A 25,278-nucleotide genomic window follows, 5' to 3' on the forward strand; every position below is an offset into this window, starting at 1 on the left:
CGCGTGTTACAGGTGTGACGCACGCTTAAATTCCCGAGTTTGCGTCCGGTGTGGCCGCAGCATTAGAGCACCAGGCTGCCAGTACTAAACTGCTGTACAAACTGACAGTTTACTTGTTGTCACATTAGCCTACGGCTACGTCGTAGCACCAGGCTGCCAGTAGCGCTACATATAGCCGGCTACTAAGTTACGGTGCAAACTTACAAAGTTTGCTTGTTGTCATGTTTCAAACAACAGTGCTACATAACTGATAAATACCTTACGTCATCCCATTATATCCACTAAAAAGTTGTCTTGACCAAAGAAAGTTTGTTTTATCTGATCTCTATTCGTTTCCAAAACCTTGTTGAAAGTCACATCTTCATGACATTGTGATACTCTGGGCCAAAAGATGGCACTACAGTCCAATTAAAGCAGATCCTCCTTACAGCACGATCTACCCAAGGCCTGACTGAGAGAAGAGGATTGAGGTTTGGATGTTTGTTGTTACTCACATACTGAGGCGAGGTCAGCGTACTGCGAGCTGAGCAGGAAAAGATCCACCCCGATCTGTTGACCTGAGCAGTCCAGAGCAAGTTTCTTATAGAAGTCTGTGGCCGGGCCGAGGTGCTGAACTCCCTGTAAAAATACCATCAGACATGTTCCATTAATATCACTCTCCCCAAAGCTTCCTGAGTTATCAGATACTCTCACTGCATTTGCTTTAACTGAACTGCCAACAGAATCATGTATGGTATGCTGAGGCTGCTGTTCAAGTGTGTCAAAAGTTATATTTTCTTTTAATTCTAGACCCAAATCCTCCAAAATCTTAGAGGCGACAAAACAAAAGAGCATGTTCCCTGAGATGAAACACATCTGTTCTAGTTTTGCTTTATTTTGAATATTTTGGACACCCCTGCTGGTTTACTTAGCTCAAAAATAGACCACAAAAGATCATGATCCATAAATCACAGCCCTGGAATGACAAAAACACAGCTTTAAATGCTGAGGGGTTTAAATACAAAACAGACAGAGTGAGAGATGCCAAAAGAATGAGTAAAATCCAGTGGCTGGGTGTGTGGAAGAGTCATTTGTTGGCTTTATGTCATCAGTCATGTGGTTTGGTTTAGGCGTCATAAATCACAGGGGACTACACAACAACTATCTGAAACTATCAGTCTCCTTCCCACCTTACTACTCGAGCGCTGGTTGGGGTCTTCCCTCGACTGCAGCGCTCCAGCCCCCAGCGTCGGCAGCTGCGTCTGAAACACGGACACGCGACCCCCCGTGGGAGACATGAGCTTGAACGCAGCTTGTAAAGCCGGGCCGAGGGCGCTGTGGGTCTCTCTGCTCTGGCTGAACATGGCGGGCAGCGACGTTAACAGATCCTTCACAAGCTGGAAGAAGATGGATAAATTCAGAGCGACTGGGTTTGAGGATCAAAGAGTAAAGATGGCGTGAAGAGAGAAGAATATCAGGTGTACCTCTTTGCTTTCTTTTAGATTAACCATGAGACTGTCATGAGACGGGATGAAGACGTCTGGAAAAGAAACACATGCCTAAGTCAAAACAGGAAGATTTATCCACATTTTCATTACTCTCACCAGAAAGCAGCATTACAGAGTGATTAAAAGGGGTTTATTTCTCCAAGATGTGAATTAAAGAGATCATTAAGATTAAGAAATCTTTGCAGGATTGATACCACATGAAAATATTTGTTGGCGTTCTTCTCATTTTACATTATTGAATCCTCCTCAACTAGTTTGTCTCTTCTAAGAAGCAATAAAAAAAGATTTTCTGCTGAGTCTTTTTTTAACAGGTAGGCCAGAAGTGTTTGAAACAATGCTGCCACCTACTGTTAAGAACAGAAATCATTATCAGAGCATTGATTTAAAGCCTGATCCCCTGCTTCATTTAGCCACCTGAGGTCAGGTGAGGAGTCACAGACATACATTTCTCAAGAAACATGAGTCACCTGCAAAAATATGAAACAGTGATTCACTAAAAACACAAGATTTAAACTATTGAGATGTTTACCACAGCTCGTCTGACATCCACTACATACTTTGCTGCACTAAAAACACTTTTATATTCATATTCAGACACTTTGTATTACATATTTGTTGTCTTAACTGTTTTTTTTCTCGATCTCAAACTACGCCCCCTGTTGGGAATAGTCTGGGATTGACCTTTTTTTCCCCCGCTCTTCTTCCAATGTTGTTTTTTCATATCTATTGCAAAGGGGCGCTGGGTAGCTGGCAGCTCCTAGGTTCATCCCATTTCTGTGTTTCCCCATGTTTGTTTTTTTATATGTCTTAAAAGGGATGTAACTGAAATGAAACTCCCCCCCTGGGATCCATAAAGTACTCTGATTCTGATTCTTACGACTGTTTTAGGAGCCGCTGGTTTTTATTTCGTACCAAATGTCTCAGTGGTTTTTCTGAACGTCCTGTGGTTCATGTTTCTCTGTTTCTGTGTTCATGAATTCATCAGTGGAGTATCAGTATTAAAATCACTGTATCCCAACAACTGGAGATAAACCAATTCAGCTTTTAGAGTCCCAATACCAAAACCTGGTCCGATCAGGTCCTGATCCAATCTGATACCAGTGTTAACTAAACTCTCTGTTCCTCAACATAAGGATGAGACTGAAAGTTGTGTTTTGCTAACCTCAGGCTTTTCAGGTTATTATTATTATTATTATTATTATTATTATTATTATTTTTATTATTATTATTTTATTTCATTATTCTTGTTATTATTATTACTATTATTATCATTAGATTTTATTTAATTTTTATTTATTTATTTTTTTTACTACTTAAGCTCTTTTTTTCTATTTTTGTAATATTTAGTGTTTATTTACAATACTTGTACTGAGAGTGTGGTCAAATTCCTTGTATTCTTGAGATATATGGCAAATAAAGGCTGTTCTGATTCTTATTCTGACTCTGTGAACCAACATGAAATTGAAGTATATTCAAACTGAGGGTACAATCTTTTTTAAGGGATTATTAATGTAAAGTTGTGTGGTGAATTACAGTTTATCTGTATCAGCAGTGAATAAGTGAGGACTTAAAGCAAGTTGTTGCTAAAGTTTTTGGTGAAACAAGTGTGAAAAACCTCCAAACCTCCAAGCTGCTGTAGTTTAACTTCCTTCAACATATTTTAGCATAAAAACACACTGACTTGAATACATTTTCCCCAGGGATCATTTATGTGTCACCCATATCCAATCTCAATTCTTGAGTCCGTATCAGACTAAAACCTGATACTAAGATCAGATCTGTGCATCCCTATCCACCTTACAACAATAAAGACTTTCAGACTCTGATTAAAGGTTTAAGATCAACCATCTAACTCTTTCATCAGCCCCAATCTCTACCTATTAAAGGGTTTTGATAGCTATATCAGATCAATTTTGGTCTCTTCATTCTAAAACCTAAAGTAATAATCCCTTAGTTTTTTTGGCACGATAAATTGACTCTGATATCTTTCACACAGTTTTCCTTTGTTGCAACTGAAACCCAAAACCATGTGCTCAGTCTCACCATCTATGTCTGACACCACGAGCATCTGCGGCTGCGACAGTCCCTCCTGCAGATTGTAGAAGTGGATCGTGTTGTCAAAGGTCAGAAAGCCGACCCTGGTGCGGGAATCTCCGGGCAACCTGAAGCAGAAACACTCATTGTTAAGACCGGTTTCTGTTAAAATCCCATTGACATGTTAATTTATGTTCCTCTGATATCAAACACTCACTTATCCAGGTTTTCCAGCAGGGACTCACAGAAATACTTCAGGTAACCTCCTTCCACAGCATTGTGAGACACGTCCAGAACAAACAGGTAGGCAGCTGGCTGTGGGGGGCGTAACTGCGCACACAGGAGAAATCAGAGATAATGTCACACTAACATCTCTGAGTGCTGCAGCATTAAGACAATGCTGCCCTCTAGTGGACAAACATTCAGCCAAGAGGACTTGTACCATGTAGTCTGAGGAGGCGATGAACTCCACGGTGGCGTTTTGGACCTCTGGTCTTTTATGAGGCTCTCCGTACGACCTGGTAACTGGGTTATACATAAACTCATCTGGGACTGAAAGAGAAAGAAAGAAAACAAGTGTGACGTCTAAAAACTAAACAGAATAAAAAAAGATCCTTTGCTGAGTCTGGATTAAACTCCTACCATCGTTGACCCGGTAGCAGAGGTTGCACTTCCACCTTCGCTGGTCCAGGAAAGTGACAAATGGGTTGATGTAGGTGCGACAAGAGCGACAGCGAACAATCGTGTTTGACGTAATCACTGGTAGCTGCTGCAGGGGGAGGAAAAGATAAGAGAGGAAGAGAAACTCAGTGAAATAAGTAAATAAAGGAAAGCAGTGAATGATCTTGTGGGCTGGACTCAGGCTGAGTTTGACTCCCTTGCCTCAGTTTTTTCAGTCGTGACCTTTTCAAAGATTCTTCTATTCATGCTCGGCTGAAGACTGAAGAGCTTTGTTTGCGTCTCTCAGAAAGCGTGGTCAAAGAAATCAAAGAAACTACAGTCTTTGTTCCACCCACTTTTCTGTCTGTCTCTCCTGTGTCCTGCTTATGAGAATCTCTCTTCTGTGCATTATTTCTTCTCTGAAACTTTCCAAACACTTGTGCAAGGATTTTATAATTTTCTCTGACACAAAAGATTTTTTTTTAATTCCAAAAAAACTGAAGTAAAAAGTCTTGATTGTGTCTTCACTTTTCAGTCTCTGTTTAACAGTTCCTTTATTTATCAAACCCTCTCGTGAAACACTGCTGTGACTCCTTTAGCTGTTCCCGTCTTCTTCCCCGTCTCTGTCGTGGTATGGTGCATCTCTGTTGTCTATCAGCTAACACTTCTATAAATACATCCTCCATCAGCACTTTTCTCTTCTCTTACAGCCCTGTTCTCACAGCTGCTGCTTTTAAGACTGATAATTCATTCTTATCTGGTTTGTTCTGCTGTGAGCCGACCAAAATGTGATGATAAAGTCTTTACAGAGAGGGTAATGCGCTTCTTTAGGCTTTATGGTTTTATGTTATTCCTCTTGGTGCGCCTGCAGGAGCTTTAAATGATTTACGCCTCAAGGAAAATCTCCATTATTCTTTACTCTAGTGTTTTAGAAAACCCTTATTCGAGCTGCTGTCTCTTTAAGGCTCTCTGCTCCACAAACCACCATCATTTTGATTGGCTAGCCGTCTGGAGGCCTGCAGGGTGCGGAGGTACCCAGAAGTATCAGCTTTGAATACATCAGCCAAGATGTTTGTGGTATCTTCAAGTCTTCAAACGTATGATGTGCCTTCTTAAACAATCACAAAGAAAGTGCTAACTTCTGACATTTTTTAAAAAAGTTAAAGATGGTTTGTGTCAGAGGCATCAGATCGTACCTGCAGATCTCTGAACGGGTGTAAGAGGAGGCCCAGAGGGAGCCGGGCCTTGTTGAGTAAAGCCTGGGTCTGTGGGATGCTGGTCAGGGTGCACCTGAAGGTTCTGATTAGAGGAGAAAAGGAGTCAAAAACCCAAACTGTGTGAGGAAAAAGATCTCTAAAATTTTAGAAACTTGAAATATAAGCATTAACAAAGATCCGTCCAACTGAGATATCTAAATATCTTGATGATAGTAAGGAGTTAAACAGATTAATGATGTGTCGTCTTCACTCCACTTACTGTGGACTACAGTTGACTTTCTTCAGGTCTGGGCTGAGGTTTGGTTCAGGGGCTTCTAGGGGTCTGGGCGGCAGCAGGTTTCTCTCCTGCAGCAGGTTAACCGGCCTCAGGGCTTCAACCTCCAGCTCTGGTACCCCGCTCAGTCCCCCCAGAGCTGCTGAGAGCTGGGACATGCTTGGAAACGGCTGGAGAGGAAGAAGAGAGACATTAGTTTTTAATATTCTGATAAATCAGGACAAATACAGCAATAAAGAGAAGAGAGATCAGCTGCTGCCTGACAGGTTGGAGACTTAATCGATTGGTGCTTAATGAAGTGTTTCACTTCCATGCTGCAAAAACTGAAACCTACAAATGTGTTCGTCTTATTTCTAGTAAAAGTTATCTTATTAGACTTGAGATGAGTCACATCATAAGACAAATCCAGAAAAATGCTGTATTTAAGGTAGGGATGCATGATATTGGATTTTTGCCGATATCCAATATGCCGATATATCAAAACCCCTTCTGGCCGATACCGATAATCACAAGTTTGTTTGTTTTTTATACTGTAAAGAAAGCTAAGTCTATCCTGTACTGGAATTTATATGTTACTCTTATTGTGACTGTCTTATTTGTTTAAGAAACACACATTAAACAAGACAAAAAAACATTTGATTTTACCATAAATAAGAAATGTATTATTTTTTCAAACTCAAGACATTCAGTATTGAAATACAGAAAAATAATTTCTTTATATCACATGAACTTTAAATGTACAATGCATTTTTAAACATAACCAAGTTGCATTTGATTATTTTAGAGCGACTGTAACAACCTGGTGACAGACACAGAGCTCTGCAGTGCAAATAAATGAAGTGCTACATTTTATTTAAGGAGCTTATTTTTCAGATGGAAAATAATAATAATCCTAACTGAATAGCACCTTATCGGCAGAAATTTTCATATCTGCCGATACCTATAAACATGCTTTTAAGCTTTTATCAGCCGATACCGATATTGTGCCGATAATATCGTGCATCCCTAATTTAAGGGTATTAAAAGACAAACGTAACTCCATTGGATAAGAAAAACATACTTATCTTAAAAAAACTACACTTCTCTAACATCATTGGCAGATTTTTTTTACTTAATACAAGCAACTTAAGTCTTATTGTTGGCTTGTTATATCTTTAGTACGATATTTTTGTTGATTTATAAGGTTAATCTGGCTCATTCAAATCTTACTTTGTCATCTTTAAGACAAATGAAAATAAAAAAAATTGCACAGTTTAGAGTTTTTGGAATGAACCTGAGACTACAACTCACTTAATGTGGATCATGTTCTCTTAAAAAATCCTGAAAAATGTCTTATTTTAAGATATTAAAAGACAAAATTGAGGCTTGAATTGCTTACAATTTTTGGAAAAAAAAAATAATAATATGTCAAGTTTCTAGAAATAAGAGTAATTAGCACATGTTTTTACCCATTGGACAGAATTTTCAAAGCAATTCTGCAAAAGAGCAATTCCTGAATTTCCCTTTGGAGTAAATAAAGTATTTTTCATTTCATTTTTCATTTCATTCAGGGATTATATTGGATTTTAAAATGTGAAATTAGACCTTTTTTTTTAAACCTGTCAAGTGAATGGGGCTCATATTTAATCCAAAGTGACTTTTTTTTGTTTGTTTGTTTGTTTTTTTACCAAAAATAAGACATAAACACTTGCTTAGACTTTAGTATTTGCAGTGTAAAGGCTGCAAAGAATAATGGGGATTTTTCTTGAACTGTGACCTCACCTGGGAGTACTGCTGATAACTCGACTGTCCGTACAGGTCGTGAGAGGGGGAGGAGTCAGCGTGGGAGGCTGGGCCCTGGTGGTAAGCTTGCTGCATGCTCGTGTAGCCGTAGCTCCCGTAGGACACAGCCTGATTGGTCAAATCGTCAGAAGGCTGCATGGAGTCTGAAAACACAGTTCAGTGTTAAATTAAGATACATTCATCTTAGAAAACTTGTATTTTAGGAATACTGGGTTTATAAACAGGTTGTACCTGGAAAGTTGCCTCCTTCCAGGGAATCATAGCTGTTGGGCACCGGAGAGGCACTGCCTGTGGAGGAAGATGAAGTGTCTCCACCTGAGAGACGCACAGAGAGTCAAACACAGAGAGAAACAGAAGCTGGATTAACAATCAAATCAAGGGCTGGAGACAAAAAGAAATGACATGAAACTGTCAGACAAAAGCCTCAAAGCGTGAGTGAAGGCTGGAGGAGTGATGCAAATACAATCAATTATAAAACTGAACGAGATCAAGGAGGAGATAAGACAGAAAGAACAACAGACAAAACACTAGGGGGATGAAAAGTTAAGAAAAGCTTTGTTGTTCGGCTCCCTGCGGAGAGACGAGTGAACAGAAGATGATGAAATGATGCACTTTAGTCTCCCAAGAGCTGTGAGTGTTTAGAGCAAAGCAAGTGTCCTGAAAGACAGAAAACATGGTGAAACTCCAGGAAATAAAGAGGGGAGAAACAGGAGAACAGATGAAGATCATGGGCTGAAATTCCCTCCATCTTTATTTGATCTATGTTTTTATTTTCTTCTTCAGTTTGTATCAGATTCAGGATCTTTAGGTGAGTAAAAAAGGATGAGATTTCATGTGATTTGTGCATGATGAGAGAAAAACCAGATCTGAGTCACGGGATCAGAAATGTTTACATTCCTGCAGCCTGAAAGTCGCCACAGAAACATACTTTGCCATCATAACGTCCTGGTCTGACATGTCCACCCACTCTCCCTCCATCTGTGCTCACACTTCCTCTCTGCTGCTCTACTGTACCCTATCAAATAAATCAAAAAATAATCCCTTCCAAATAAAGTCTTGTAGATGCATTGCATTACGGAGCGGTTTTCCTCTCATGAATAGTTTTTTTCCACAGGATTACAAGGGTAGAAAATTTGAATGAAGTCATTAATCCATGCTGGCCAAAAGGAGGGATGAACTGCAGCGAACCAAGACACGAAAGGACTCTGGCAGGCGGCTCATTGGACGGGACAGGATCCAATTATCTCAGACTAAATAGACTACTGGATTATCTGCTCCAGAGGAGGAGGAGGAGGAGGAGGAGGACATCAGGAGAGCTTATTCCACCTCCGTCAAGATTCCTCCACCTTCTCCTCTGCCTCTTTGTTCAGCTTCAGGGAGTTTTGAATCACAAAACTGTGAATTTTAACACAGAAGATGCATTAGTTTCCATTTTCTGCAAACTTCTGATCCCAAGACTTTCCTACTTCCTGTTTACTGGTTATTAAGGCTGCATCCATGCTGTGACTGACACTGTCTCTTTTTTTAATCTGTTTCCATCAAGTGACACCAATCTGATAATCTGCAGAGAGAAAAAGCTTCAAGAGTTTCTGGATTATTCCAGAGACTTCACATTTAGATTGTTATGAAGAGACACAACATGTGCTCGATGACAGTTAAGGCCTGCTACAGCCTGCCATGACAACTGGTACATGTTGTGCCACTAATTTGAGACGAGCTTATCGTTTTGGGACACGCTGCAGAGTGACTCAGCAGGACGCAAAAGGACAAAACAATCTGTTCTCTTAAAATCAGTTTCTCAATGAAGATTTTTTTAAGCCTCAAGTGGTTATTTCATGGATTCTTTGGGTGTACGGACATTTAACAGAAAGAAGAGCCTCCCCAAGAGGTTACTGTGGGATGAAAGAGATTGCGAATGGATTAACATTTTTCGTTTATAGGTCTAAAGACTGAATGCAGGGTGACAAATGTAAATAAAGTGAGACGTGTTTAAAAGTGAAAAATTTTGAGATAAATTGATATAAGGAAAAAGGTGCAAGTATACAGCCTGAAATACTATTTTATCACAAAATAAATGAATAAATTGATAGAAATACATCCAACAAAGTCTACTTAATGGCCTCAACTTAATATGGGACTGATACTTGATGAAATCAGGCAAAATGTGAGGTCTTGAATGGACACTTTAATATTTTCAAAGAAAAAGATGCTGTGTTAGACACACAATGTGGACATCTTATGGAATGTCACTAATGCCTTTTTGCATTAGTGACATTATTATGTTACCTAGAATTGCGCAAAACCTAAACATCACAATAAAGAAACAGTAATGAAAACCCCACATTTTCGAAAAACCTGTCAAATTTCGATAAAAAGTTTTTACACTCTCATGAGGTGGTTTTTCAGACATTTTGATACTGAACTTTGGCACAAAAGTGCAATGGAAACACCTTTGCCGCACGTTGTCATAACAACGATCCTCCCTCACCTCCTCATGTGTGTCCACTGCCACACAAACAGACTCCAGCGTTCATATTTTATCAGCTCTGCTCTTATTTGCATGTTCAATGCAGGGTTAGGGTTGTTTGTGTTTTTGACCGACACTTGTGAAGGCATCAGCACGGCTGTGAGCCGGTCAGAGTCAGAGATCAGCAGGAGGGAGGGGCGGGTGGTGTGTGTGTGTGTGTGTGAGAGTATGTGAGCTGGAGATGATGATCTTCATTCAGTGTTTTGTTTGTGCCTTATTTGAGTTAGCGTGATCACAGCTGACAGTTTTAGCAGTAAATAAAAACACTAATGTTCAAGAATCGGCATCATCATGAGTGCAGTGTCTGGATGGACATCATGTTTTACTTTACTCGAGTTGTGCGCAATTCTGGTCGTAACAGAAACAAGAAGAAATTGTTCTTTGTCGAAAACTACAGAAATAGCGCTTTTATTTTGCAAAAAAAGTGTGATGGAAACCCAGCTAGAGAGCCACATTTCACCCTCTACTGGAGAAAAGTTGTAACTTATTTCCAATATAGTTTATAAACAAAGACTGAAATGAAGAATATGAATCTGAAAAAAATGATTTTTGACAAAGAATCCTGATTTAGATGCTGTCAAACAAGAATCCTGATATATTTATTTTCATTTTGTTCTCCCCTCCCTAGTGTGCGCACACCAACACATTCTGTATAGCAGACAGAGAGCTCGGAAAACCACCACAAGAAACATCTCCCGGTGCCTTCTCTGTGAAGATACAGTCAAATATAAGTGAGGCTTTAAGAAACTAACGCTGCATTTTACTGCATCCAGGTGATAAACACAGGCCCCAGTGCAGGAATCTGGAGGGGAAACACTCCTTCTGATGAGGTGTAAATAAGTGCGGACAAAGTCTCCTCTGCTCCCACAGGGATCAGGCAAGTCAGTAAACAGACACACACAAAAAGACACACACACACACACACACACACACACACACACACACACACACACACACACACACACACACACACACACACACACACACACACACACACACACACACACACACACACAGACACAGCCTGGACCTGCTGGCTGGGGAGCAGTTATATTTAAAAACCTGTTAACCTCTGGATGATGACACAGCTCCTGAGGGACGGTTATCAGAGGAACCTGAGTGGCTCATAACACGGAGGAGAGTGAGACTCACAGAGAATGAGTCAGAGTTATAAAAGTCATACTTTTAAGAAGTAAATGTAGGTCAGTAGTATCTCAAAAATACTTCAGTATCTTAAATCCTGAACATTCATTTTTTATGAATGTGTAACAGAGGAGAGCAGCTTTTATGCAGCTTTAAAGCAAACATATCTGTGTTAAAAACTTCCACTGAAGTTGTTTTCTGCTCAACACTTCAAGCACTTTTAAACTGGATATACTGGATTTATCAGAAACATCTTAGTGCTGAAACAGCAGAGCAGGTTAGATAGAGAGTTAAAGGGTGAGACCATGCCAGGAATGATGGCTGTGAGGGAAGGGGGATGAAGAGGAATGATCTGATTGGCTTTCCAGAAAGAGAGAGATTCAAATAATGATCTGATTTGGCTTGATGGTAGGTGGAGCAGAAGTAGCACCAAGCCACAAGGACGTGAGACATGAAGATGCAGGATGCATGTGTACAGGATGAAGAAAAGTGAAAACACAATCAATGTCGTTTGCTGTCTGAAAATGGGATTAGAAACGTTTAAGAGATGAATGAATGAGTGAACTTGATGGAAATGGAGAGGAGCGATTGGGGTATTAAAAAGCGAAAGCACACCTGCTTCCTCATCCTCCTCCTCATCATCATCGTCATCGTCAGAGCTGGATGACGAGGGGGCTGCGGCAGGGTCTGAAGTGGTGGCAGGGGCAGAGCTAGCTCCACTATTAGCAACATATCCATACTGCACGCCTGTTGGAAGGGGGTGGGAGAGGAACATGAGAGAACTTTCTAGACCAGCAGCAGAGAGGGAGGCAGTGATCAGACGGTGAACTAACTGAAATAAACTCCAGAGGAGCTGATGGATTCCAAATCCATCCGACACACAGAAATGAGCTTGAATCCAAGCGAAGAGTTAAAGTTAAATTAACTGTAAAGCTTTGCTGTAGGGCTGCAGCTATCGAATATATTAGTATTGGAGTATTCTACTGAAAATCCCACTGATTAACCGAGTAATCGGATAAAATACATTTTTGTTTAGTTAAAGAGTAGTTATTTTTCAAATGAAAATTTTTCTCTTTAAGAAATAGAGTTTTCTGATACAGCATGTCAATAAGAGCACTTGCTTTGGTAGCTCCAAAATTTGTAAACACACTGTGACACATTTTTTGTGCCTTGTATATCTCATCAAATGTTGCGGACCCAAATGGCACCCGTTTCGTAGAATGACCCATTAGTCTCCAAACTCCAGAAAAGAAGCTAGATTTGTTGCTAGGTGCTATTTTGTATAAGAGGTAGCTTGAGGGGTCTGAAAACTCTCTTAATATGGCCTCAGCTCTATTTGAAATACCACTCTTTGATCTTTTTAAAAATTAAACGATTCCTCGAGGCAGAGAAAATTACTCAAGTAACTTTTGTAATCGAGTACCTCGAATCATTCGAGGAATCGTTTCAGCTCTACTTTGCTGTGTTTTTATCAAAACTGTGGACCACTTAAGACCAGTTGAAACCAAGAAGACTGACTTTAAGTGTCATTTTTTAACATTAAGTCTTTCTAAATCATCTCACTGAAAGAAAACTGTTTGTATCATAAATGCTTCTTACTAGAAATACTCAAATATTCATAAATGGATACTTCCAGGTCACTAAAATAAATAAGTCACCCCTGTAGCACCGATAACTTCTGCTTAGTTCAATGTTTTATGGCAACAGAAAGCTAGGATTCATAGAGACTGTCATTTGGAGACAAGAGAGATAATTAGTGACTTTTTGTTTTGCATAAAGGTGTCATGCTTCACTTTAACTTCACATCTAAATTTGAATAACAAGCCTTTAAGATTTCAGAGGTCACATGAGAAGCTGGTTCAAAACAGAAAAACAGCAAACAGAGAAAACTGAAATATTACATGCACACTGTCAGGTATAAATGAAGCCAGGCATCAAATATCTTTGTTGAAGGTTTGTGGGAGCTTGCACATGTGTTGCTGCTAATAATGGAGCACAACCGCTCAAATAAATGCTTTCAGTGTTACAAGACAGATAAGAAATGACTTCACCGTTTAGTATTTCACTAATTAACACCCAAAAATACCTCCATGAAGAGGTGTGGCATTTCTTTGTCCTGTTATCTTGCTATTTTACAACATGTGCCACTATTGCTTCAGGCTAACACAACCGTAAAGAACAAGACACATCAAGAGAAACATCAACTGGAGGAAAAATCTGCAAAAATACTGACCACTGTTTCACCACTATGACTAGGAGTATTATTGTGGTGCAGCTATGCAGAGCTTCAAAATCGTTTGTTTATTTGCAACCCAAGTAATGATCAAATGCAGGTGCAGGTGGTGCACGATTCATTTCAACCTGCTGAGATGACAATGGAAATATCCACACGTCAAAACCAGTAACACAGCAGCAGCTGGCTGGTTATTTCCAAACTGAAACCCTCAAATTTGTGTGCACACCCACACCTGCACATTTGAGAGTCTGTGTGTGTGTGTTTGTGTAACAGATTATGTGTGTGTTGCTCTGGTAGAGTGCAGGTGTGAACACGAAAACCATCCACACACACACACACATTGGTACTGTACTTTCAGAGCAGGGTTTAAAACGTCTAAAAATAGCAGTGTAGAAAAATTTGCACCAGAAAATGAAAAGTAAAAACAGAACCAGGAGCTGTCAGAGGAAGCCCTGCAGATGAAGTCTTTGGAGCTTCAACAAGTTCACATACCATCTGATTTAAGCTTTAAATGATCATCTTTATAACCTCAAGATGGGAAGCTATTCAACCAAAACCCTGCTGCAAACTACACTGATTGAGAAGAACCAACAAGAAAGGAAATAATCTCTAGAAGTTGTCTGTTTTTAAGTTTGGAAAGAGACTCAAAACCTTAAATTATAAAAGTGATTTACAGTTTTAGTTACACTGAATGCACAAAGTAATCTAAGTAATATTTAACTTTACATATGCAGAAGCACGGTAGATCAGTGATCACATTTCTCTTAAATCATTCAACAACTCCACTTTACAAGCTGCAGTTCATCAGGAACAAGGACACCAAAGTGCAGTAAAAAACGATCCATCCCCTCTGTGTGTGATTTTTCATTATCTGTCAAATATTATCATAATAAACCTGATGACTGGGCAATCTGTTACCTTGGTGGTGTCCTGGAGAGGAATGGACTGAAGTGGAGGGGGTCCCTGAGGGCGGTCGCTCTGTCTCAGCACTGCCGCTGCTATGAGTGACGCCGCCATACGAGTTGTAGCTCAGAGAGGCCTGGTGGCTTTGGTCAATGTTTTGGCGGACTAAATGACAAAAGAGACATGGAGAGACATTGCAGCACAATATGCTCATAGTGACCCTGGAGAAGAAAATTGATCTATTCAAAAAGTAAAAAAAAACATAAGCTAAATCATTAGCTTAACCACTTACCTGTGCTCCCTTGACCATTAACTGTTGGTGCCATCTGACGGGGAGGAGGAGGCCCACTGAACCCAGGTTGCACTGCTGTTGTAGAGGCCGGCCGAGAGTTGTTATACTGATGTAAAGGTGCGCCCATCTGGGTGGGCATGACCCCCGGTGTTGTGTTGCTCTGGGTGGAACTCAGGGTGCCATACTGGCTACTTCCCGGTGCAGATGGGTAGGAAACAATGGGGTAAAAGGGAGCTCCAGGGCCTCTAGCTGGTGCAGACACCAAAGTGGGCTGCTGCTGTGAAGAATGCTGTGCTGGGGGAGGGTAGTACAACTGCTGTCCATAGTAGGATTCTGGAGCGGCATATGGTGGGTGCTGCTGCTGGTTGTATTGAGCATTTGAAGGTGGAGGTGGTGGTCCTGAAGAAGGGAGTGTGGCATATGGCTGCGAAGAGGGAGCACTGTATGGGGATGATGCTACATGATGCTGAGGGATGTGATGATGCTGCTGCTGGGGATGATGGTTGCTCTGGTAGTAGTTTGCACTGTGGGCACTGTTTGTAATGGATGCTTTACTGGGAGCTGGAGTGGAGTGGGCAGGGATGGTGGGATAGCTCTGTTGTTGAGGTGGGGCTCCATAGCAGCCTGTAGGTGGGTACATAGGTTGGTATGCCTGTGCTGGACCTGAGGGAATAAAAACATACTTGGTGAGCTAAGTGTAAGAAACTGGCAGTATTTTAGTTATGTGGAGCAGAAAGAACAAGGTCGCAGAGACTCGAAGAGAGATTATCAGTGCCTGTAAACAACAGGCTTCATCAGCATCTGTTACTTTAGCAGTGAGGGTTAATACCCAGTTATGCCTTGATTTAGTCAGCTCTCTGACAGCACATTAACTATTACAAGTGAAGTATTTCAGTATGGATTCAAGAAACTGACTGTACATCATACATTCATTACAAATCAAACACTATTAACCGGTGATGCACCACCTGTCAGCCGGTTATAATCTGGAAGCCAGCCGCTATCTCCTTATCATTTCAGTGCTAGCTAGTGTTAGCAGCTAGCATTAGCTGAAACACCTTTTTCAAATTTTCCGGTCACTTAAAATTATATATATCATAACACTGTCATAATTAACACAAGAGAGCTTTAGTAAAAATACAAACACAAAATAAAAACCTCTAAATAATAAATCTGACATCACAAATAGTGATTATGCTAATGCTAACTCTCAAGCTAATCGCATCACCCTGGTGTTTCGGTTAAACAAGTTACCCTGGTAACCGGCGACTTTCAGCCAGTGGTTGTTGTGGTTACAACGGCGGTTAAAATGTCTAAAGAGTCCTCGCGATAAGCCTCGATTGTTAAATATTTCGTATTTGTGTCTTCATAAACACACACCATGTTAAAAAACTCTCTGGAGAGCGATTCGCTAGGATATTTCCACCGCTTTGTTAGACCACCACACGACCGTTCGCATTCAGCTGAAGTCGCTACTTAAACGGGTAACACTTTAGAGCGGAACACCAGCCTGCTGTACCGTTCTGATATGGGGACGCAGCTTCACCGTTCGGCGTCGAGTTCTGGCTGTAACTGACGGAGCTGTTCAGGTTTGTAAAACCCGGTGCAGACATCTCTCGGTCCTCCCGTCCTTATGCCCACAGATACACGGCTGGGTAAAAACACATGAGCTCTTCCGTCCCGGTTTCAGCCCAGAAATGCGGCAGGGAGGCTGCTGCTGGTGGGTGAAGACCCGGGCAGCCTGGCTCTCTGGGCTAAGAGCTGAAGCCTGCAGCCGAGTGATGCTGAGGATCGAAACCGACCCCTGTATCTGGTCTTATCACTCCCTCTGGTGGATTTTTCATGAAAGTGTGTGTTACTAATTGATTTATTATACAAATTCAATTATTAATTACTACCAGTATTATTCATAGTGCTAATAATGCGTCTATTTTACATGAAACAATGAAACACTGTATAGATACCATTCTACCTCACGGGCATTCAGTAATTCACACGATTTTTAATGCACACACCTTTTTGGTAAGTTTTTTTTTTTTTTTTTTTTTTTTTTTTTTTCCAAGTAAACAAGTGTAAAGTGAGTAAAGTAAGCCTGTACACTGATGGTCTACGCTGCTAGGAGCCCATCAGTATTAACCCATCTCTTTTACACCCTTGTGGCAAAGCTCCCAGGGTCACCTCAGGGTCTTGCCGTAGGACACTCAGGCATGTGGACAGCAGGACCTGGGATTGACCCCCTGACCTTCTGATTAAGAGACGACCACTGAGCCACAGCTGCACCCATCTTGGTGAGTATACAGCCTGAAATTCTGCAAAATACACAACGTACGATACAGTTTAACTTTTCTCATGTGACTAAAAATGAAACTTGTTTGATGTAAAAAATACCTACTGGCAATGTAAATTAGTTTAAATGAAACACAAACTGTGCTATAACTAGAATATACACTGCACCATACTATTGTTTGTAAAAGAAAAGAGAAATAAAAAAAAACAAAAAACATTTTGCTGAAATTAAGGATGGAGGATTAATTTATTTATTTAAAACTGGTTTAATAATGACGGAGAAGGTTAAGTTGGCAGGGACCATTCATATTTCTGTAAATATGCCAGTTTTCCAAAAAGCTAGTTTCCATCTGAAGTCCCTGACCAGATGTAAAAATAGGCTACCCATGAATAAACAAATGGAAAAAAAAATAAAGTAAAGTAAAGTAAAATGTTGGGGTGAGGAAAAAAGCAAAATAAATAAATAAATAAATAAATAAATAAAACATTAATTACCATACAAATAACACCCTTCAGTTAAACATCACTAAAATGTACATGAAAAAGCAGCACAGCATTATTTCATATTAATCACAATATTATGATACATTAATAAAAGATAATACAAGACATTCAAAACAAGCAAGAAACACCATTAAGTGGGTGGATTTTCAAAACATGACGCATGTGAGGCCTGCATAAGAAACAATGGCAGAAAAATGAGTGGCAAAGTATTCAAGGCAAACAAGAAGCAACATTGATCTTATTTTATTTATTTATTTATTATATTTATTTAATTGTGCCAGATTGTAATGTGTCATGGTACCCAGCAGGTGGCTGTAGCACATCAGAAAGCTGATAAAAAAAAAAGAAAGCTGATAAATAACAGAAACAGAAAACACAAGAGAGATTTGGATATGGAGAAAATTGCAGAAGTTTTTTGCTGCCATCAAAGAATCTTCCTATTCTTATGTCGGCACACGGGGTTGAGTGACAATTTTCAAAAACAATTGGTGGCCTTAAGAAAGTTTTTTTGCTCCCATTCCCCTCTCAGATCTGTTGAACTCCTCAGCTGACATTAAAACTGTTTTGACATAGCCTCAGATTGGAAGTAGAGCATATTTTCTCTTTAGTAAAGCACTCAGATTTATTTCTACCTGTGGTATTAACGGTGAAGCAACCGGCACTCAGCATTTAAGATGCAGAAGTATCTAACTATTTCCACTTTCATTTATGTCATTTCACTCAGAGGGGTGTTACTGATTACATCACTTGCTCAAGCTGTTCCCCACTGGACTTTCCAGACCTCTTTTTACCCTTTTACTTTCTCTTCTCCTTGCCCTCACACTGCCCTTCGCTCTTCCTTACTTCATCCTCCTCAAAGGGGAACCCCCCTCCCCCCTGTTTTGTTGAAAACCCTCAACCAGGATAACAGAGGCATCAATGAAGGCAGATTATTTTAAGAAACACAAAAATATGTCTGTTATTGGATTAGTTTATTTGTATATTCCCACAGCAGTTTGGAGGTTATGGGGTGAAAATTTCTCAAAACTCCTGGTGTAGAAGTGGAGAAAGAAAACATAAAAATAGTAAGGTAACATCCTGTCACTTGCCTTACGAGTTATCAGTTATCTTTGTACAGGCAGTGAGGATAGTTTGTTGATATCTCTAAAATTCCCATTCTACTCATGGCAGAAGAGGAAACCATCCTGACCTCCCACACTTCCTCCTCCACAGACAGAAAGAAGCAGATTCTACGTATCACTGTTAAACTCAATCTTCCAGAGCTCTGCTGTTTCGCCTTCTTTTTGAGCATCAGTTGGTCTTCCTGTCTTGTTTTTAGATGGTTAAGTGAGGGCGAGCATCTCTCCTTCTCTTGTGACATTGCACAGGCTTCTATTGAGTTGTTTGGTTTGTGTTTAAAGCTTTACATGCCCCCATCTGTCCCCTTCCTGCAGCTCTTAAATTATCTGAGCAGCTGCTCCTGGCTGTTCCTCCATCAAGGCTGAGAGGAAAGAGAGGCTGACCTCTGCGGTGACAGCCTGGAGCTCTTTAAGAAAAGCTTCTTTTTACATGTTCTCCTTACTTTTATCGTAGTATTTGAGTTGAATAAAAAGGCCACAAGAAGACATCCCAGTGTAGTAATTTAGTGACAGGACATCTCTGACATCTTGACCGTGTGTGTGTGTTTAAAATCAGGACTCATTCTTGGCCTGGCTTGTCAACACAGAGGGTCCTGTTCCTGGAGATAAGCCTCTTGTTTCCAGAGGTCACTTCCAGCCGCTGTGTGTGTCCAGCAGAGATATTTGTTTCTCTCTCTCTCTCTCCATGAGATAGATCTTTCCGGGGTTTTTTGTCTTTGGAAAAGGAAGCGGGGAAGGTCGTAAGTGTTTCCATTTCGGCTGTTTTTTTTTATTGGGATAATAGTCAGAAAATCCCTCCTGTTGATGATCTCTCTCTGTCTCTGGAAGGACAATCACTTGACTTCAGTTTATCACTTAATAATGATCTTTTTTTCATGGAAGCCCTGAAAGGTCATGATAAAAAACGTTCTATTTTTCTGGGAGTTTGTTTTATTTTCCTTGTTAGTTAAAGAAAAGAAAATTTGTTTTCTTGAGATTATGTGATCATTAATCCCATATCAGCAGATTGATCATTACAGCGTCAGAGTACAAAGCTGCCTTTCTGCAGCTGCCCTCATAAATGAAGTAAGTAAAGCCTTTTTCTGCGCTTCTTTGTGCTTTGAAAGCATAAAGGCATTTGACATGCTGTATTATGGCTAATGATAGTAAGCAAACTAGTGGTATGATGTCTTAAATTGCTAGAAATAATTTCATTATGTTGAGGAAACGACCTTCCTTTTTTTTCTCCTTCAAATATTTGATTTTATCTTAAAGGTGAAACATTATACTTTTAAAAAAATCTGAGAAGTCAATTAAAAATTTGTTGTCCCCAAATCATTTATGTATGTGACATTATTCCCCCCCCCCCAAAAAAATAAAAAAAATAAAAAAAAAATTAAGTAAATAAAAATAATTAAAATTAATTAATCTAACAAAAAAAAATTACAACAACAACAACAACAACAACAACAAAAAGAACAGTATGATCATTTATTCAGGCCTGCTGAAAATCACTCTGTACCTTTGCATTTCTCAGCAGCTGTTTCATCATCTGGAACAGAATATGCAAATGAGTTTCGGTTTGCCCCGCCCCCTCAGGAAGTAACCCGCAGCCCAAGCGTTCTGTTACCATGGTAACTATACTCCAAACAAACAAACTGCCAGACATGAAAGCATCATTTCGTTCTGGAGATGTGACATCATTTTGGGGGTGGGTGGATCCTTTTCATATTAGGCGGTGTTGTAGACACACCAGTGACACATATTTCTGTCAGTAAACCCTATAAAAGTGGAATTTGTGTAATATGTTCCCTATAAAGTTACAGACATGTCCACACCAGCTGACTTTACGCGCCAGAGCAAACAAAACAAAACAAATATTAATAGTAGAATAGAAGAATAATACCATTACTTAGATGTTACTGTATGTCATAATCTTTTTTTTTCTAATAGGACTGACAGAATATGCCTGCAGGGGTCCAAATGTTACTGTCTGTGTTGGGTAAGCAGTTCCACCATAGAGACCACTGCAGAGACCATGCTTATGCGCAAGAAGGTTAAGCTGGATTTCTGTTTTATTTCTCATGCAATATAAGTAGTTTTGTTTTAAAGTGATGCAGAGGTCATGTAGAGCGCAAAGAGAAAGACACAGGCTTATCATGACTTTAAGAGCTCTATATGTCAACATGGAGCTTCTATCTATACAGCAAGGATGGAGCCAGGATGTCAGTTTTGGGTGGGACGGACAAATTTTGGCTGGGTCTTAAGTTACAAAAGTTTGTAGATCATTAATTTAATCAATAAAATGTCTGACAATATACCAGTGTTACTTTGTGTGGTTAAAATGTGGATTTGGTTTCTGTTTTTAACTTTAATTAGCTTTTTTTGCATTATAAACTGTAAGAGCAAGAACATTACCCATGTTAAAATAAATAAAAATCTAAAGTCTTTTCCAAAATAATGTTCTGATCCCGCCTACATTAAGGTGAATGTTTACTTTTTTTTCCAGAGGGCAAAAAAACGTGACTCATTCTACAAAATGAGAGCATCTAACGCTAACAAAACAAACATGAAGTGAAAAATTTTAGCATGCTCTTTTTAAACCGATTTAACACTATAAAAATCATAAGAAAAGTTCAGGGTGGGCCTGGGACCTTAGGGCCCACCCCTGGTTTACAGTCTCATCAGAGACAGCAGAATCAGACATAGCACTGCTACAACTTTAGTGACTTTTTAGCTTTTGCTAAGTCATTTAGGACCAACATGGCCCTCGCCATTGTTGAGAGGAGCGGCTGCAGTGATCATACAACATCATGTCCATGTGTGTGTCATGTACCACACCAAGGGGGAGAAGTAAACTGTGCCTGCGCATGGGATACTTGTGGTCACACTGGCCAAAACAAACTAGACTTAAGGGTTAAAGTGTGTTTGATCATGGTTAAATAGCCAGTCCGATCGCGGCCAACCATTTTTTACAAAGTGTTTGGTGAATAAGCAAGGAATAATTTTGGTAAAGAGCAGTGGCTTAGGTTTGATTTTGACATTAGTGGGGACACAACTAGCTCCAGAAAGTGAAAGTACCAAACTACCAAAAATTACGTTTTGCATTCATTAGCAGTTGCCTAAATGTAGGGACTGTTCCTTAGGCACATTACACTTTGTTTGCTGAAAGATTTTCTCTTCTTGTCTGACATCCAGGTGTCAAAGGATTTAACCCTTTGTTTGCCCAATGAGGTGCTTTTTTTTCTTTCTTTGCTTCCAGCCTTAGTATTGGTGGGGACATTTCAACCATCGTTTGAGATTGGTGTGGACATACGCAATTATACACCCTTGGTAAAGAGAATGACTGACCTGCCTCTGCTTGGAGGGAACATCAAAGCCCTCTTGATAGCGATCAACCTTCACACTTGGTTTCCAGTTAAACAATTTTTTTTTCTCAAGATACGAGGAAAGATAAGCCAAGCCGTTTCAAGAAAAAAAATGAAAGAAAGTTGTTTAAAAAAAGGTTTCAACCACACCCTTTTTGTGCTTCCATAGTTTTTCCTTTATACATCCCCTCTTTGCAAATCTGTTGCCACAACAACCAGACACTGACTTGAAACACTGTGAGGTAAATCTCAACTTTATCAGAGCTGGCAGAGAGCTGTTGATGGCGAAACAACATGACTGAGAGCCAGAACGCTCCTCCTGTTATTTATCAGCAGATCCAGACTGAGCATGCTCATTTAGAGGATGTTTTAATCATGTTAGTAAAAGTCATCCTCCCACCATATACCAGTGGAATTCCACTCTCCTCCCATTAAGAGTAAACATATGACTAATTACCAGAGCTGTGGGGAGTGTGTGTTACTTCAAACATCCCAGGATGACCTCTCTTACTTTGTAGAGAAAAAAAAGGAAAGACAGATCTTTTTCTCTCGAAACCCTTTTTCCCCTTTTCATCACATTTCCAGGATTTGTTTGAGATTTCAGCTTGATACGTTTATTTCTGATGGACTGCAGCCACTTAAAACAGAGCACTTGACACTGAGCCTCCTCTCTGTGTTGTTTTCACTGAATTTCTGAAGAAGCGTTGCATAACCCTGCTGGTGGTGATTCTTCGTGGAAGTCTGCACCATGAGATGAGGGTGTTGAAATTAATTTTCCATTTCTCTATTTATCGTAAATGATACAACATCACAAGAAATGGGAAAACAGAACTGAACCCTCGGGGGAAATGTGGTTTGGATATGAACGTTATCTCCCACTTTCATTTTCTTTATACCCCTCTTACAAAAAACATGACTAAACACAACAAAAATGCCTTTGGTCAACACCCCACGTGAACTTTTCAGTTTCCACAATAAGTTAGAAAACATTTTAAAAAATCAGAACTGCCTTAATCCTTTGTGGCATAGATTCAACAAGGTACTGGAAACATTCCTCAGAGAGTTTGATCCATATTGACATGATAGCATCACACAGTTGCTGCAGATTTGTAGGCTGAACATCCATGATGAGAATCTCCCGTTCCACCACATCCCAAAGGTGCTCTATTGGATTGAGATCTGGGGACTGTGGAGGACATTTGAGTACAGGGAACTCATTGTCATGTTGAAGAAAGCAGTCTGAGATGATTCCAGCTTTATGACATGGAGCGTTATCCTGCTGGAAGTAGCCATCAGAAGATGGGTACACTGTGCTCATAAAGGGATGGACATGGTCAGCAACAATACTCAGGTAGGCTGTGGACTTTAAACCATGCTCAGTTGGTACTAAGGGGCCCAAAGTGAGCCAAGAAAATATCCCCCACACCAGGGGCGGACTGGCCATCTGAACGTTCTGGAGAAGTCCAGTACGGTGCTGCTGGTTGGCTGACGGCCAGTTCGACCGGTGACTGGAGACGTCAATGTCCCCTATTTTATAAGTAAAAGTATTTTTTTAAAAATATCTATAAATATCCATTATCTCGAAAAAAGAAAACATGTTTAAATCCAACACAAAATGTACATTCAACACATCTCATTTGCAATAAAATAAAGAAAGTTCATGGGACATGTGCCCTGTTTTTAACTATTTTCAGTTTCTCAATTCATTCACCACGTTAATGACTACAAAGACAATCAAAACATTGTTGAACACTCTTGAAGTAATCTAAAAAATAAAAGAATGCAGGGTGGACACAGCAGTAACAAGGTGGACATTTAACATCTTATAACCATTCATTTTAATTTTAGAAAAAAGAAAAAAAGAAATGAAGAAAGAAAGAAAGAAAGAAAGAAAGAAAGAAAGAAAGAAAGAAAGAAAGAAAGAAAGAAAGAAAGAAAGAAAGAAAGAAAAAGTCATTTTCATTGACACACCCTCAAAATAACTGGACAAATCTTTTGTATTCAGGCTGTATTGCTCTCACGAAGCACACAACCTGGTCATCTCTGTACCAGCCAATGTTCTCTCTTGGACTTGGCCAGGCTCAAGAAAAATTTGCTCGAAAATTTGCTTGATACTAGAAAAATGTCTTAACAAAAGTAACTTTTCTCTTGTTCCATTGGCAGATTTTTTTTTTTAACTTGTTACAAGCAATTCAGACCTCATTTTTGTCTTTCAATAACTTGAAACAAGACATTTTCTGGACTGGTCAGGTGAATGTGGCTCATGTTAAGTCTAAAAAGACATTTTCTGAAAATAAGACAAAAACACTTGATAAGACTTCATTTTTCGCAGTGTTTTTTTTTGTCAAGTTGACACTTTTTATATTATCCTACTTATCTATCCTTGGCATTTTTGCACTATACGCTTTCCTGTGTTGCTGCTGTGACTCTAAATTTCCTTGTTGCATGTGAGTCTGACTTTATTGTTACTTAGTCCAAGTTTCTAATTATTTAAGCTCATATTATATTGTTATATAATTTAAGTTTACATTTTTTTTTCTAAATTTATGTTAACATCATTTTTATACAATTTATGTTTATATTTTTTATATTAAGTTTATACTGTTTTCATGGGTTTAAGGCAGCTGCCTACAGTTCAGTATCAGCATTGACTGAGCAGTGAGCACTATGTTGGACTTGAAAATAAACAGTATGACAAAATATTTACTCTGACCTTTTTGAATCCTGCACCTGGTTAATAAGGTATGAAAAAACTGAAACTACACTAAAACTAAGCCTTGTTGCAAAAATTAAAACTAAATAAAAACTAGAATGCCCGCTCTAAAACTAACTAAAACTAAACTGTAATGGAAAATAAAATGTCAAAACTAACTAAAACTAAACTATAATGACAAATCCAAAACTATTATAACCTGGGTTTGAAGATCCCCCCTTTAAGGGGATCTTTCCCCTGATTTATTGAGACAAAAAAAGAGGAGCTCAGGTTCAAATATTAAGATCCATTTAATCTCTATCATATCTAAATGTTAGTGTTTATATCCTGGCAAGTGTTTAATAATCTACAGTGTGTGCTTACCCCTTCACCCCATTTATTAGCTTTTCTCCAATTTCACATCATCACAGCAGCTTATTCCAAATAATATCCATGAAATCATATTTAAATGACTGTTAAACGTATGATATTATCACACCCTGCAGTCAAAGTCTGCCTGTGACTCATTACACGGGCAAGCAGGCTTCAAACTGAAGGTTTCTTTCTCTAACATAAGATTACACGTCTCTACCATTAGTCACTAAACACACACTAACTGCTTTGTGACGTCCTGTGTGAAGTGTTGATGCTGGTTTTCCCTTTTATATCTGAAGGTGTTGGAATGTGAAGGGCTGAAATAGGTGGACTCACATGGTTTTATCAGTTCCTGCCTATAACAAACTGAAAGGATCCTATTTTAAGCTCCCTCCTCATAG

General features: G+C 39.5%; 1 protein-coding gene across 3 annotated transcripts in view; it reads right to left on the reverse strand.

The window, feature by feature from the left end:
- The window catches only part of sec24b (SEC24 homolog B, COPII coat complex component), a 32,550-nt gene extending 16,204 nt beyond the window's left edge, over positions 1 to 16,346 (reverse strand). The window contains exons 1-15 of one of the 3 annotated variants that reach the window (XM_074674460.1): positions 16,102 to 16,346; positions 14,556 to 15,218; positions 14,279 to 14,428; positions 11,740 to 11,871; positions 7,686 to 7,769; positions 7,434 to 7,597; positions 5,658 to 5,842; positions 5,378 to 5,480; positions 4,164 to 4,290; positions 3,964 to 4,073; positions 3,739 to 3,851; positions 3,531 to 3,649; positions 1,464 to 1,519; positions 1,170 to 1,376; positions 495 to 618 (exon numbers count right to left, since the gene is read on the reverse strand). In XM_074674460.1, coding sequence (XP_074530561.1) covers positions 495 to 618; positions 1,170 to 1,376; positions 1,464 to 1,519; positions 3,531 to 3,649; positions 3,739 to 3,851; positions 3,964 to 4,073; positions 4,164 to 4,290; positions 5,378 to 5,480; positions 5,658 to 5,842; positions 7,434 to 7,597; positions 7,686 to 7,769; positions 11,740 to 11,871; positions 14,279 to 14,428; positions 14,556 to 15,218; positions 16,102 to 16,168 — 2,404 coding nt within the window. In that variant the 5' untranslated portion in view covers positions 16,169 to 16,346. Of the gene's footprint in view, positions 1 to 494; positions 619 to 1,169; positions 1,377 to 1,463; positions 1,520 to 3,530; positions 3,650 to 3,738; positions 3,852 to 3,963; positions 4,074 to 4,163; positions 4,291 to 5,377; positions 5,481 to 5,657; positions 5,843 to 7,433; positions 7,598 to 7,685; positions 7,770 to 11,739; positions 11,872 to 14,278; positions 14,429 to 14,555; positions 15,219 to 16,074 lie in introns of all 3 variants that reach the window. The other 2 variants (XM_074674459.1, XM_074674461.1) reach the window with 2 other exon arrangements.
- Positions 16,347 to 25,278: the final 8,932 nt, after the last annotated feature.

Source organism: Halichoeres trimaculatus, unplaced genomic scaffold (assembly GCF_033239565.1).
Source record: "Halichoeres trimaculatus isolate MK-OKI-2021-1 unplaced genomic scaffold, fHalTri1.1 fHalTri1_scaffold_7, whole genome shotgun sequence".
In the NCBI taxonomy this organism is placed as follows: Eukaryota; Metazoa; Chordata; class Actinopteri; order Labriformes; family Labridae; genus Halichoeres; species Halichoeres trimaculatus.